Source organism: Denticeps clupeoides, chromosome 19 (genome assembly GCF_900700375.1).
Source record: "Denticeps clupeoides chromosome 19, fDenClu1.1, whole genome shotgun sequence".
In the NCBI taxonomy this organism is placed as follows: domain Eukaryota; kingdom Metazoa; phylum Chordata; class Actinopteri; order Clupeiformes; family Denticipitidae; genus Denticeps; species Denticeps clupeoides.
In genome coordinates this window covers 18290436-18305954 of record NC_041725.1, presented here as the reverse complement: position 1 = coordinate 18305954, position 15519 = coordinate 18290436, and the positions used below count along the sequence as shown (strand labels likewise).

The window sequence follows — 15519 nt, the reverse complement described above, 5'->3', positions numbered from 1 at the left end:
TTGTTCCCAGGAGATTTACACAGTAATCGTTGAGCATTCACATTACCCCCAAAAAGTTTGTGGGGTGATTTTTCCCCTTGTCTCCTTTGGACAGGAGGTCCGCGATACTGTCCAATCAATGCTCATGATGAAGTAATGATGGATGTGGCAACGATTTGGTCTGATCCAGCCTCCATTGATCTATACTCTCCTACACTCTCTATTCAGGCAGCAAAAAGTACAAAAAGTAATAAAAAAATCCTCCTTGATAGTATAATTCAACACAACACACATGCCGGATCTCAGAGGTCGTGGCTAATGTATCATGTAAAAATGATAACGTAATAATGAGACTAAATATGGTATACAAAGTTAAAACTACAAATGATGAAAACGAGATGAGACATTATTTCTTCTTGTTTAATTTTGTTGTCTCATCCGGTTGCACAGATCACGTCACTCCCTCAATAACCATCTATGGCATCGCGGTTGTGGCGCACGTGCAGACATAGTAGAAATCTTGCAGAATGCACGACGACCTGAACTTGGGGAACGCAGGTGCTTGGCATGGCGTGAGGAGACGGCATGTCGCCATGGCAGCGTTGTCGGCGGTAAAGCATGGTTAAAACGGGACTGTAACGCGTGTATGAGAGGCAGCGGTTGGGAAAAATTCTGCGTGATCGGAGAGGGGAAAGGGTCGCTACCGTGTGGATCTCGTCAGTCCAATGGGAAAGCAGGTGGGCTGTCCGGAGGCAGGCGTTGGGTCGAGATTATTTAAGGGCAAACAGGAACAGGAAACGGGTGAACGATTAAAAAGGCGTCGAAACTGGCGAAGGGGCCCAAAAACACAGCAAGACAGTCCAACGAGCAAGGGCACAGGCGGTGACATGGGACGAATACGACTTTTTAAGTCGTATGTCGACCCCAGCTATCTCTACTTCCGGGTCGTCTCCATGGGCGACCACGCCCGAACTGTGACAACAAAAAAAAAATAAATAAAATGACAGCTTTACCAATAAGAGGTTTACTCACAATGCGCTCAGGACTAGCAGTCCGGGGAGTGGCTTGCTAGCCCTGTAATGAACTACTTTAATTTACTTTACTTTTCTTTACTTGGCAGATGCTTTTATCCAAAGCGACTTACACGAGGAAGACATCAGCAATTCTCATTCGGTTTCTATAGATTTTGAGTTACAAAACTGAGAGCCCTGATGAGGCCGAACTTGTCAGGAACAGAACATGCTCGGGAATGTTGAGGCAGTTTGTAGCCACCATGCTGCACGTCATCTTCAATCTGACCTCAGATCTGCTCAAAATGTGCAGTCTTCCAAAACCTTAAAGAATAAACTTGGCTCGCCTTAAACCCCGGACAAACACCGACCGTAGAAACGAGCCCTAACCCTACTCCGAAATAAGCCCCTCCCCTTCCTCCCTCCACGTTCGGCCGCCGCTGTCCATCTGGGCCGGGCCCACGAGGAGCGGAATTAAAGATGCGACTCCAGCAGCGGCCGCATTAGATTAGCCACAAACAGTAATCTGTCACTTAGCTGCAGGCCGCCGCTGTGCCGTCTGGGCCGATGTAAACAGCTGCGGTCTCGACACGGAGCCCGGCAGCGTAATGGGGATTCATTGATCCGCTGGTCTTGCGCTGATTGAGTTAGATAATTAAAAAGCCTCTTGTATCTGTTCCATTAAGGATTGTTTGTGTTGCCTCTCGCTCGACTGTTTGCCGGCGCCGCCGCCGCCACCGCCGCTCTTGTTCCCGCTCCCCAAATTGGAAAGCTGAGTTAGCCTCGCTCAGGCCTGCCATTCATTTCCTCCCGCTCTATCTCCCTCCTTCCGTTCCTGCAGCCATTCAGACATTTAGCCGCATTGTTCCGCCGTCGTTATTCTGCCGTTGCGTATTCGCCTCGGCAAAATGCCTTAAAACAAAAGAATAATTCATTACCGATATTAAGAGGATCGTAAAAGGGGCCGCGGAGGATATTAAAACGCAGGCGGATTTCCTGTCCTTCGCTGTCACCTGAAGCCGCGCCGGGCCCTTCCTCCGCCATCTGCGGCGGCGAAAATAGCTGCCCTGCTCTCATTAGCGGATTAGGTGTTGCCGCGAGTCCGCGCGGCCCGGGCCCGGGCCCGGCCGCGGCCATTCCTCCAGGACTGCAATTAGCGGCCTGAGTGACGTGCGGCCGGACGCGGGGGACAACCGCGGGGCCTGCGGACGAGGAGCCGGGGACGAAGGACGAAATGTTTTTCCCCTCAGTGCGGCGCCACCAAACGCCGCTCCGCCAGCTCAATCAGAGCAATTTGTATCAAGCGCGTCAGACGCTGCCGTGCACATGTGGCGTTCGCGTGGCATCCGCATTATTAATAAATCCACTCAACTTCTTTTTTTTTTTCCTACTGCAAATGCAGTCGTCTGAAATGTCTTACTGTCCCCTCGGATGGCAGGTCATGCAGATAATGGTGGCTCCTCTCCGAGGGTGGGGTAAGGATTCGAGCTTTCATCTCTCAGTCCCACCAACTTCAGAAGACTATTCCTTCAACCGAGGGAGCAACACGTTTTGCATTCACCCATTTGGTTATGTCCTCATCCAGGGAACGAGTACTTTCTTGTTAATATTGCTTTACAGAAGATATACAGTACAGGCCAAAAGTTTGGAGACCTTCTCATTCAATGCGTTTTCTTTATCTTCATGACCATTTACGTTGGTAGATTCTCACTGAAGGCATCAAAACTATGAATGAACACATGTGGAGTTCTGTACTTAACAAAAAAAGGTGAAATAAGTGAAAACATGTTTTATATTCTAGTTTCTTTGCTCTGGTTACTGCTTTGCACACTCTTGGCATTCTCTCGATGAGCTTCAAGAGGTCGTCACCTGAAATGCTTCTCCAACAGTCTTGAAGGAGTTCCCAGAGGTGTTTAGCACTTGTTGGTCCAGCTCACCCCAAACCATCTGGATTGGGTTCAGGTCCGGTGACTGTGGAGGTCAGGTCTCCACTTTTTGTTAAGTACAGAACTCCACATGTGTTCATCAGGTGTGGATGTTCTCATCCCAGGTGAGCCAAACCAGAAGCTTTTATTCACATGCCGACGCAGACGATGGCCGAGGGCCGAATGAATATTCTTGGTGTGCCCGCTGACTGCCACTTTTGGAGCTTAATTGTGGTGCAGCCCAGATGGCACCTGCATGAACGGGTGCGAGAGGAACCTTCGCGTGGTAATTACGGCCCCGCCCCTCCTCGTGCGATCAGAGGCGCCTCGGTCCAGTCCAGGTCTCGAGTCAACGGCTGCTAATCAAATCAGCTTGTCCCTTTTAACTGGCTTTGAGTCTCTCTGAAATGCAGTGACGTCCCTCCACATCTGAGCCGGGGGACGTTTGATGTTTATTTAGGACTTTCTGCTCCTTTTGTTCTTCTCTACTCTCTGGTTGCCTGTTTTTCACAAATCAGAAGTGAAGGCAGAAAATATTTGGAACATCAAAAAAAAGCGAGAAGCAAGGGGAATATTTGATTTCCCCCCCCTCTGAATCGGAACATTTTGACTGAAGCCTGTGATCTGAAGAGATTCCAGGGAGGGGGCATGGGGGGGTTTAGACAAACAGAAAACTTAAGCGTGTTTTTCTCGACATGCAGCTAATGACACACTCTTCACACACACCCACCCGTCGCCTGGCCAGGTCGGCGCTGTGAAAATGGGGACTTCCGCCGGCAGCCTCTCTGGGAGGGGTCCGTGCCTCGGTGACCGGGCGGGACCTGAAAGGTTGACGCCGCTACAATGGCGCCGTCAGGGACCTTTTCAGGAACGGGGGTGCATTTAGGGGGCTTAAGTGCAGTGACTTTGCGGAGCAGAGCGACTCCTCTTTTGTCCCCGCCGTGGGAGGGGGGTCCGGCTCTTCACGCGGTGTCTTTAGAAAAGCCCTCGCGCTAAACACCCCCATATCCAATGGCCTTTAAGCACTCGAGGCTCTTTGCCCGGCTCGGACACCGGGTCGGCACTCTGCCAGGCCGCCTGTGACCTTTTCCCTCTGGAAAGGCCCGTCCCAGCGTCCCGGCCACGGTGCTTTCATTTCCCTCCAATTAGCAGGTCCTGCGCTGCTGCCTCGCAGGCCACCCGATCGATCGCCGCTCGATCCCCATCCAAACGGACTTCTGAGAAAGGGGGCGCCGTGCGCCGTGGGTTCCAAAGCAGTCGCACCGCTTTTAATAGAGCCGTGAATACGACAGATATGGAGAAAATAAAACACGAAAATGGTGGCAATTTTGCGTTTTGAAATGAGGTAAATCACCTGTTCCCAGAGCTCGACAAAAGAGGACCAAAAAAAAAAAAAAAAGTTCCATCCAAAAAGTTGTTCCCCTGCCATTACGAGCGGAGCCGTCAATCACGATTATTTTCCGGAGAATGCGTGCTCAGGGCGAAGGCTGAATAATGCTTGATGATCATCATCATTAAAGCAAATTTGAATTTAATCGGCATTTTATTTGCAATTTTGCATGCGCTCATAATTGCGCTTGCTGCCGCATCATTTTCATTAATTGTGTTGTGTTGTTAGCCATTATCAGGACGTGGGTTGGTGACAAACGCAGACCGTATCTTGTCACTGGAGCGTAATCAGCCCCAGCCATCCGTTCACGTCAGACTCGCATTTCATGAGAAATGAAGGCCGCCGGCAACCACTCGTCCAAGAGGACCCTCTTCCTTCTTCCTGCCCCTCTGCTGCCCTGTCCCTGCACGTCTCTGCGGGATGTTCCGGCACTACTTCCTGTGTCATGCAGGGGGCTGCATGTCCCTGTCACTGCACGTCCCTAGTTCTCGGGGAATCACCAATCTCCACCTGGTTCAGCCCCTCCTGCGTCCGATGGGATGAGCAGGCCCCCTTCCTGTCCGTCCCAACTGGCCCCACCTGCCATTCTGGAGACTCTCTGGCGTACAGCCCCTCCGGAGGGGGATCCCTGAGCCACCCCCTGTACCGGCTACCTGTGGGTCCAGCCCCATCGCTGTCCTGCCAACCCCCCTTTAGGAGAAGCCTGCTGGGGAACGTCCGGGAACAGGCACGTGGAGAGGCGAGTTCCCCATGGGCGCTGACTGGCGACGCACTGTCGCCCACTTCAGCCAGCTCACCCCCATGTAGCAGTCTTCCTCTTCCTCGCTTCCTCCCCCTCAGACACCAGGAAGTGGGGTGGAGGGGATGGTGAGGGGTGACGCCGAGGCCAGGGTATACGCCATTCCCCCACCACTCATCATTGTCATCAGATTCGCATGCTTTAGGATGGTGTAGAGTTCCTCACTCATCAGGATGGGGGAATCCACGCCATCCTACCACTTCTCTTCACTGGTGACGTCTTCCTGCTCCTCCTCCCGCCCGCTCGCCCACGGGTCTACCCACTGCTGGCCACGCCCACTCGGCATGGCTTGGTTTGCTATGGTGCGACCCTCTTGTGCAGATCGCGGGGGTTGCGGCTCAACTTGCCATAGGGTAACGCTGGTCATCGCGATCCAGGGCGCCCTTCTTCTGTGTTTCTCTCTTCCTCTGCTTCTGGCTTCTTCGGCCTCTTCTTCGGCTTTTGTACTGACCGGCTGTATTCTGTTACGCACGTGTCGTTATGAGAGGAACCATGCAAACATAAAGTCCACGTGAATGCAGCCGCATCTTCCAGTGGCTGCTTCTGTTTCTACACGGCACCCTGGTACATCTCGGCTGTGATCAATCGCGGCTCCTCATCAGGCCCATGGCTCCCAGCTGTGGACATCGACGGCCCCTGGACGTCATATCTTCAAACGGTGATATTAGAACCGATACTCATATAGCAGAGAAATTTAGTTTAGCCCGACAGATCTGCTTTCAGGGTGTTAAATCCTATTTGGCTGATGGCTAGAGTGAAATGTGTATGAAGCAGTAAATTACAGCAGGACTGGAAAAAATGATCTATACTCGGCATATACCATGAACATTTTATTCTTAACTCAGAACAAGAAATGTTGGCCAACAGGATGATAGATTTGTTTTGGCAATAAAAGTACCTTCAATAAAACTGGCTTATATACTAAAAGGAAAAGCAACACTTTTTTTATTTGTCATGTTTCTGAACGAGTTTATATTTATTGTTATTATAATGTCTTCTCTCTCTTTTTAAAAACGTCTTCATTACGTATTTTTGTATTATTATTTGTGTTTTGCTGATGAGGTTTTTTGTATGAATCCACACAGGGGGAAACATTTGCAACGGCTGTGATGCCTGGCTTGGGGTGGCTAATTGGGTGGCCAGGATTAAGAGGGGTTTGACTGACTTAATTAATATCGTTTACACGTTAATTATCTTTGTTTGTGTGTTATATAAATGAAAATGTAAAAAAACAAGGCAGATGTTCCAAATTCCAGCTAATTGTTGGGTGGTAGTAGCCTAGCGGGTAACACACTCGCCTATGAACCAGAAGACCTGGGTTCACATCCCACTTACTACCTGAGCAAGATACTCCACCCTGAGTGTCTCCTGGGGGGGACTGGTAAATGCTGTAAATTGCAGCACACTGTCTGCATATCCCCAACATTTTTTTGCAAAATTAGCCTTCATGATCAGATTCCTGATCCCTGAAATTCCTGAAAAGTGAAGCACCGCCCTTCAGATGCAAAAACATGCAGTTTTATACCACACAAGTTATACCTCACAGGGCAGTGGACACACACAAGGCTGACTCTGCACTCGTTGCTTTTAAAAGTGAAACACATGTCTGACTGTGATGTCACAAGTCATGTGATTTCAAGGAAGTCATGCACAGTCTCTGTCAAGAAACACTTGGCAGGACGGCATTAGCTAGAGGCATATGTACCCGATAAGCTAAAGTGGGGTGTGAAGATGACTTCTGGTAAGGAAGCTCTTTATTGGAGTTTTGGTTCTTTGTGGGACACTTCTGGTTGGTGCAGTTGACGTGTGAGCGGCACAGATGTTTCAACTTATGTCGACGTTCATGTTCCGCAGATAAGCAGATAGGAGCGGCTGTTATCCACCGGTGAGTTGCTGCTACAGCCATGAAAACCCTGAGAGCTTCTCTAGGACAACATTTGTAATCTGGCGCTATGTTGGTTCTTTGTGGAACATTCTCTTCCAAATCAAATACCAGAAACCAGGAAACTGATGAACAGAACTGAAAGTGAAAGTATGAAAAGAGGGTTGAATTTTCCTGTGAGGATTAAACACAACGTCAGAGGCAATTCACTTTAGGTTTCAAGTTTATTGGATTCCAAAGCAATACGTTACACTCTTCCATGCAAGATCATGGACTTTCACTCTATTTCTGAACAGTGTTCTTCGGAACGAGGTGGAGCAGAGTGTGGGCAATGCGGACTCCTTCCTTCCTGAAGCCACGTCCTTAGCCAATCAGGATGCAGAGAAGTTGTCCGTCCAGTTAGCTGATACTATTCGAATTATCGGAGACCACCTGGCATCACAGAGGATATTGAATGAGTGGGTCTTCCCAGTACAGCACAGTACAGTAGACCATGAAGCAACCATCTGCAGCCTTATAATCCATGTTTTACCTTTCACGTACAGCTTGATCGATGGCATTCCTCAACCAGATGAGCGTTTCTTGTCCAAGCTGGCAACAAAAGTGTTTGCTGATGGGAACGTCAACTGGGGAAGAATTGTTGTACTTTTCTACACTGTGGCAAAGTTGGCAGTAAAGGTAAATGAGTGCGTTATTGTACCAGTAGTACACTACCAGTCAAAAGTTTGGACACACCTACTCATTCATAATAGTGAAAAATAGTGAATAGTGAAAGTGAAGTGATTGTCTCAGCATGTGATACGCAGCAGCACAGCACACGGTGCACACAGTGAAATGTGTCCTCTGCATTTATCCCATCACCCTGAGTGAGCAGTGGGCAGCCATGACAGGCGCCCGGGGAGCAGTGTGTGGGGAGATGGTGCTTTGCTCAGTGGCACCTCAGTAGCCCCTTGACGGATCGGGATTCGAACCAGCAACCTTCTGATTATGGGGCCGCTTCCTTAACCGCTAGGCCACCACTGCCCTCATTATAAAACCCCAACCTGCTCAGTGTTGCAAATCAGGGAGTCTCCAAATCAGGGAGCTTTTGGCAGCGATGGCGGCATTTCACACTTGTGTCTTCTCTCCACCACCTTAAACTTTCTACACACTTTCTTGTCATTCACTCATGTTAATGAGCATGTCACCAAATGGCTTTTGATGACGACGATAGTGATCAAAGCAGCCATGAAGGTAAAAAGAGGAAAAAACAGATTCATCTAATATACTTCACTCATACAACAATACTTCTCCTCATACAACAAATACCAAATATGTTTCTTGTATTGGATTCTTCAAAATGGCTCCAGAACCACCACAGAGTACGGGTGTCCAAACTTTGGTCTGGTGCTCTATATCAAATTTATCGCTATCATTAAGGTGGCATTTTTACATGTTTTTGAAAAGGACAGAATATATGGGGCTTTCATATATTTTACCACATTTAGATTGGTTTAGAAGAATCCTGGATGCTACAATATCTCATGATGCATCTTTAAATATTATTTTGTCTTTTTTTGTTTGCATATTCACAGCTCCATTTGTTCCTTACGTTACAAATACTCTTTGTATTTATTTCTGTTTAAAAAATCAGGTATTTTCTGATCATTCCAAGCCCAACTACATACCCAATGTCACCAAAGAAAAACACAATCAAACAATTTAGTGCGAATCTATTCTGTTAACAGCTCAAAAAACATTTTATTGTTCTTCTGCAGTTCGTGAAGGCTCACTTTCCTGAGTCAGTGCAAACAGTTCTTAGATGGACTCAGACTTACTTCAAGGAGAATCTGCTGAACTGGATCATACAAGCTGGAGGATGGGTTAGAAAACAAACACACACACACTCACACACACACCCACAATGCATTCAGAATGTAAAGTGAACCAGTGGTCCTGTGCACCACAGATCAACAGCATTTCTGAATTCACCTGCCTGCGGATGACTGGCCTGCCCTCACTCAGCGCCTCACAGTTCCTCACCACCCCTGTGGTCCTCATCACCGTCTTCGCTTGTGGGTTTCTACTAGGGGCTGTCTGGAGAATCTGCAAAAATACTTGATGTCTGTGCATTTTAAGAGTACATTATTTCATGTAGTTTATTTTTCTTTTTTCTACTAAGTTTTTACAATAATAAATATTAATAACATTATATGTGTGCTATTTTTTTTACTATAATAATTATTGTGATACATGTAAGTGGAAAATATGGAGAATACCTGAAGTTCTAGACTGACCTCCCACGTAACTGTATATGTTGAGTGGAAAACCATTTAAAGCGATGGTGGTACATTTATCATGCAGCCTCTTCTGGTCACCAGAACCTGTGGAACCACCTCCTACCCTTCATTGGGTTCCACCCATATTACAGAGCATCGGGGAGGTTGTGTGGTCCCACCTGTGGTGTCTGAGGCAACTGCGTGCCACTGGCTTGGTTCTAGAGAGGTAGGCCCACCCTGATGTGTTGATCTTCTGTGTTCTGGGTCTACTGCTCCTTCAGTGTTGATTCCCAAACTCTACCCAGAATTCATGAGCCATGCTGCAAGAAGGTGGCAAAAAACACTGTCAACAAGTTGCTGCAAAAGCCACACCTGAAATCCACACCTTTGCAACAAGACAATGGCTCCATTCTCTAAGATTAAAAGAATATTCTGAAGGTTTAAAGGACCAACCACATCTGAGGCACACCCATGTGGCAAGGAAGCCATGCCATTTAAACATTCAAATCGTCACCAACATTTGCAAACTTTCCAAAGATACGGGCCTCGTTTCCATTGGTTCATTTCCGCAGAGGCTTGGTTCTCTTCTTGTTCACCTGTTAGGGCAGATGCGTTGTGTCCGTGTTGTAAAATGCAGGAACTATGATGATTCACACATGGAAATACACTAGAAACGCAGAAGCTACACGAGTTTCTTCTCTTCTTCCTGTTTTGACTGTGTGACTGTTTTTGCATTTTCTACAGTGACTGTACAATCATGACGAAAGCAAGAAAAAAACCTCAGTGAATTGTCATAAATCATACATTAAAATGGATCTCAAGAGAAGAGTATCAGTCTGAAGGGCCACTCGCTTAGTCATGTTCATTCTCATGGCAGCAGAATGAAGTTCAGCCCGAGCCCCGCCCCGCATATCAGGCTGCAGAACAGAACGGGCAGTTTCACTATCGGGAACATGGCATGCGAAGCAGCTGCCGGTGAGTCTGTCGGAGCTCTGCCTTTCAATTTTATGCTTTATTTACAAGTGTGCGGATGCCAGTTATTGCCTGTTGATTTTGTGTTTCATAGATGAGCAAATTGGCGAGGCCCTAATTTTTAGGTGAGTTTATTTCACAATGGTCTTCTTCAATCATTTTGCCAGGACTTAGTCCTATTCTAAATTAGCAAATGGACGGGGTAAATCTGCCGCTTGTAAAATTGGATTTCAACAGGGCCGACAGGGCAGGGTTTTAATTCAGAATTCAGGGCTTATCACAGTTACATTTCCAAATTTTTATCCACATTTGCGAATTGCTTCATGTGGAGTCCAAAATGGTTATAAACCATTCAAAAATGACAAACACAGACAGTAAGCCATTTGTCCCCCTCACATGAGTAAAATATGAGGAAGTAACCCTTCGATACTGGTGAGAAATCAGAGCAACCACGCAGGAAAATAAAGCACTCTGATATAAAATCCATATAGGTTTGGACAATTGCATTTTGAATCTTGAACTTCTCTTTTTCTCTCGACCAATGCAAATGACGATGGGGGCGTGGCTTTGTTAAGTATCCCGTACGTGCATATGAATTACATGAATGCAAAGAACTTCACCTTTAATCTTGATAAGAATTCCTTGGGTTTGCAAAAAGCCAAGGAATCCCAAGAACGTAGATAGAGACTCAACATGCTACAATGGAACATACAACAAAAGAAAATGGAAGTTATACAGTAGAGGAAGTTTTTGGTGACTTAGCAACATTTTTCTGTCATTTTATTGACACAGGGAAGAAAGCACATAGCTGATATGTCATTTGATATGACCATTTTCATTGATTTCTGGGCATGTTATGGCTTTCTGCTCATTTTTGTAGAAATGCGTATCAGTAGTGCTATCATAAGTTATATCAGTTGATCAATTTTTATTTATAAAGAACTTTTTTTGTACAACGTACACTGGTGCAAAGTGCCTCACATTACAAAAGTGTTCGTGGCCCAACAGTGTTCAAGGAAAAAGTCCCTGAAAAAAAAGATACCTTGAGAGGAACCAAAGAGGAACCCATCCTCCTTTGGTCAGCATTGTATTCGCCCTGGGTCAGTTGAGCGAGATACATCCAGGGGCAGTGGTGGCCTAGCGGTTAAGGAAGCGGCCCCGTTATCAGAAGGTTGCTGGTTCGAATCCCGATCCGCCAAGGTGCCACTGAGGTGCCACTGAGCAAAGCACCGTCCCCACACACTGCTCCCCGGGCGCCTGTCATGGCTGCCCACTGCTCACTCAGGGTGATGGGTTAAATGCAGAGGACAAATTTCACTGTGTGCATCGTGTGCTGTGCTCCTGTGTATCACATGTGACAATCACTTTAAGGAAATTACAGCATATAGGAGGTTATTGTAGTCCAGTTATGTATTACGATGTAATATAATAGAGTTCTAGCTGAGGACTATCAGTAGATTACTTGTAAGGGCCTGGCATTGATATGAACTAAACCTACATACTTGTTTCTTGAAAGAAAGGTTTACCATTTGAATGCATTTAATAATGCTAAATGTTACATGATCCCATATTGTATGAAGAATAGAGGTGGGCATAGATTAATTTTCTTAATCTAGATTAATCTCACTGTAATCTTGGAATTAATCTAGATTAATCTACATTCTAGATTAATCTACATTCTAGATTAATCTACATTAATATAGATTAATCTACGTTAATATAGATTCGTCTACATTAATCTAGATTAATCTACGTTAATATAGATTAATCTACATTAATCTAGATTCATCTACATTAATCTAGATTCATCTACATTAATCTAGATTAAAATGGCTCATTTGAATTCTGCCGAAGGCATTCAGAATATGTGTGCTACCCAAATAATGACTAAAAGTAAGTCTTTGAGAACAGTTTCTCAAGCCAGGTGGTGCATTAGACCAGGGGCTCATCTCCTGTTTCCAAAATGCATCACAAACTGTGAGAAAGCTGTTCTACTATGATTAATGGTGATGAAAATTAATTATGTTCAATAAGATGTACTTGTGTTTACCAACTGTTTATTCAGTTAAATAGCTGCATCCATGTTACCACGTCACGTTTGATGTGGTAATTTCACAGTTCGAAGACTCGTTCTCGCCCCCTACAGTGCAATTCGGCTAGGTATACATCCGCGCTAAAATATCAAGGTGAATCATAGTGTAGCGGTTCTTATTCTGCGTTGTGTAACTTTTTGATTTAGTTTCTTGAACCACAAATGATGAGCTGACACCCAAGAGATTTTCTGTGCAAAGTGTATTCTGTACAAAAAGCAAGGTCGCGTCACACATCGTGTCTTTCTGCACCTCTCTCTCTCACAACTCACGCCATGTGTCCAAGAGAACTGAACATTAACATAAAGCATTCATAATTTACAATACTGCATTCCTGTACAAAAAGCAAGGTCGCGTCAGAACATCGCGTCACACATCACATCTTTCTGCACCTCTCTCTACAATATACAGTATTAAAAGAACATAAAAAAATATTCACAAAATAACACACATGCAAAATATTCCTAATATGTACATAAATTAAAATGAAAGAAATAACTTTTTGCACACAAACCCCACACACCTCTCACAACTCACGCCATGTGTCCAAGAGACATGAACCGGGTCTCAAAAACAAAATAAAAGTCTTTAGGAAATAAGAAAATAAAAGACACAAAAAAGAAGAAATATACTTAAAAATCTAGTGTAACCATTTAACTCCGGCACAATAGCTTGCGTAGTATAGACCCAGCTCCCAACCCAACTTTGTGAATAGATTAACGGCGATATTTTTTTTATCGCCCGATAAAAAATAGATTAACGGCAATATTTTTTTTATCGCCCGATAAGAGTCTCACGTTAACGCAGCACGTTAACGCCGATAACAGCCCACTACTAATGAAGAATAATGTCTTCTGGTCATTTCTTAGACCCTGATCCCCATCCTCAGATCTGCATGGCCTGATAAAGTTCAGTTCAGCAGAACAGCCTGCAGATGTCCTCAGCAAGGGACTTCCCAGGGGGCAAGTGGCCATTGGATGGGGCAACGGACTTAATGGACATTATGAAATCTTGAAATACTTTTCCTTTGCTCCAGGTTTGTAAAGAATGAACTGAAGCGAGTGATCGGCGGGGAGGTGCCTCTCCTGGCTCAGTTCCCCTTGAATGTACAGTACGAGAAACTGGTGTTCGAACTCACAGAGAACATGGAGAGCATTTCGGACACACTTCGAAACAATACAGAGCTGAACGCGTGAGCCTTCAATGCTGCCCACTCTTCTCACTGATTAACGTGAATAAATGTAATAATGTGACAGTATCTGTCCCTTTCACTTCTACACAGCATGATCGATAAAATCGCTCAACAACGAAATCCCGACATTCTCGCAAAAGCAGCCGAAATGGTGTTTTCTGATGGAGTCGTCAACTGGGGGAGAATCATTGTACTTCTCTACACAGCGAGAAGACTGTCTGTTAAGGTATTTACTCGATTTTGCACATAAAAAATAGAAACGCACCAAAAATATGCATATAATTTTACATTTGGAGCACACCGGCTTTGCATTTCACATTCAAAGATGCAATGCAAAGTCAGGAAAATCCTTTTAGATATAGAGACACAACTGCCACACTGCAGATAACCTTCCGAAAAAGACCTTCGTCAAATAATTTATTCAACCTATCAAATAGAAGCGAAGGAGTAAGTTGTTTCCAATTAGTACTTTTCAACAGGGCCAACTGAAATAAAGAGGTAGGAGGGGCATTGTGTTGTGAATGCATCGCTCATAAATGATGGAAAAGGATTGTTGGAATATTATTCAAGCATGTTTCAGACCATTGAAATTCACAGATTAACCCTAGCTCTCACGGTATTTAGCTTCAAAGAAGGAAACACTGGATACGTGTTACACACCAAAAAATTCAGACTCCTTTCCAAAGTGTTTGTGCTTGTGCATGAATATGCATCATATTCTGTATGTGCACGTTTAATTAGGATTAAAAAGTTTTTGGAGTCACTGTTTTGTAAATGAGTTATATTTAACAGCTGTGGATCGCCTTCGAACCCGAGGCGGGGCTGGACATCTTCACCAGCACTCTTGCCTACTTCAAGAACATCCTACTGGCCTGGATTGTCAAGATGGGTGGCTGGGTAACGAACGAATCAAATTCCGCGTCAACAGCAAGTAAAACCAGGCCTGTGCAACACGTTTCATTTCTCCTTCGCTTCCGTCCCACAGACCAGCAGCCTCTCGGAATTCGAGCGGTGGCAGAAAGGCCTGGAGGGCATCGGCCTCCCCAGAGCTGCCGTCATTGGTGGCCTTCTGCTTGCCGGCTGTCTGCTGCTGTGGGGAGTGGCGAGGAGCAGCTGTTAAAAACATCGTGTACCACCCCTTCAGTCCACATTTTAAAATGCACCACTAAAATGTATCGAAGAAGTTCATGAAGTTCATGGCAACTTGTTAAAACACTGCAATATGTAGACAAATATCGTTGCAATAATAATAATAATAATACATTTATATCATTTTCATGTATATCAAAAAAGCCTGACAAAAGATTATATTATACTTTTTCTGAAGCACTGGGAAGGGGAGGAAACTCCCCAGCAGCACTTTACTCTCTGCTAAGACCACGCCCGCACCATTGAAATGCAGCCAGAAGGTCATCCTGTCGTCCGTGGTATTAGTTTGTAATTATTAAAGTGGAGCTGAGCTCTAAACCTGAAATGTAAAAAAATGACCACTCAATGCTCTTTGTCTTTATCTTGGTTTACTGTCATATTTCCAATTAATAAAGGATTTTAAAATGCAGCACTCTTTGCAAGGTACGTTGGCACAATGCACCCATGTCAGCATTGGAGTTACCCTGAGAGAGATACAGGAAATTATGACATATAGAGGTTATTGTAGTCCAGTTTTGTATTTTGATATAGTATTGAGGTGGAATATTAGAGTTCTAGAAGATGATTATCAGACGGATCCGGATTGTGACTCTTACTCCCTTCGAACCGAAATATGAAATGTAAAAAAATCACAATGCGCCTGGTAAAGTAGTCCGGTCAGCATGCATTAAAAGTGAACGGTTGCAACTTGCACTTTGTTGTGACCGAATACATGTTCTTCGAGGCTGCTCTCTGATTGGTTTAGGGCTACTTCGTTCACAAAAAATTCACAGAAAGAAGCCAACTGGACTGATAAATTCCCTTTGACAAGTAGCGTTTCCATCTTTAATTTATTTTAAGATGCGTCTCTGTTCATTTCAACTCGTCTGCATC

General features: G+C 45.2%; 2 protein-coding genes across 2 annotated transcripts; both read left to right on the top strand.

The window, feature by feature from the left end:
- The first annotated feature begins 6727 nt into the window (after window positions 1-6727).
- Window positions 6728-9176, top strand: LOC114769696 (apoptosis regulator BAX-like). Its single transcript, XM_028962941.1, has 6 exons — window positions 6728-6844; window positions 6958-6988; window positions 7282-7443; window positions 7531-7663; window positions 8743-8847; window positions 8934-9176. Exons 1-6 carry the CDS (start codon window positions 6835-6837, stop codon window positions 9084-9086), a joined length of 594 nt encoding a protein of 197 aa, XP_028818774.1. The 5' UTR covers window positions 6728-6834; the 3' UTR covers window positions 9087-9176.
- A 156-nt stretch (window positions 9177-9332) lies between these two features.
- Window positions 9333-15055, top strand: LOC114769695 (apoptosis regulator BAX-like). Its single transcript, XM_028962940.1, has 7 exons — window positions 9333-9469; window positions 9988-10218; window positions 10310-10340; window positions 13342-13497; window positions 13588-13723; window positions 14290-14394; window positions 14483-15055. The coding sequence occupies exons 2-7, from the start codon at window positions 10125-10127 to the stop codon at window positions 14615-14617; spliced, it is 657 nt and encodes a 218-aa protein (XP_028818773.1). The 5' UTR covers window positions 9333-9469; window positions 9988-10124; the 3' UTR covers window positions 14618-15055.
- Window positions 15056-15519: the final 464 nt, after the last annotated feature.

Coding starts and splice junctions, on each gene's coding strand:
- LOC114769696 (XM_028962941.1), top strand. Junction 7,444..7,530: donor TCACAGAGGATATTGAATGA/GTGGGTCTTCCC, acceptor TTTCACGTACAG/CTTGATCGATGGCATTCCTC. Junction 7,664..8,742: donor TGGCAAAGTTGGCAGTAAAG/GTAAATGAGTGC, acceptor GTTCTTCTGCAG/TTCGTGAAGGCTCACTTTCC.
- LOC114769695 (XM_028962940.1), top strand. CDS start 10,125: ATGAAGTTCAGCCCGAGCCCCGCCCCGCATATCAGGCTGCAGAACAGA. Junction 10,219..10,309: donor GGCATGCGAAGCAGCTGCCG/GTGAGTCTGTCG, acceptor TGTGTTTCATAG/ATGAGCAAATTGGCGAGGCC. Junction 13,498..13,587: donor AACAATACAGAGCTGAACGC/GTGAGCCTTCAA, acceptor ACTTCTACACAG/CATGATCGATAAAATCGCTC.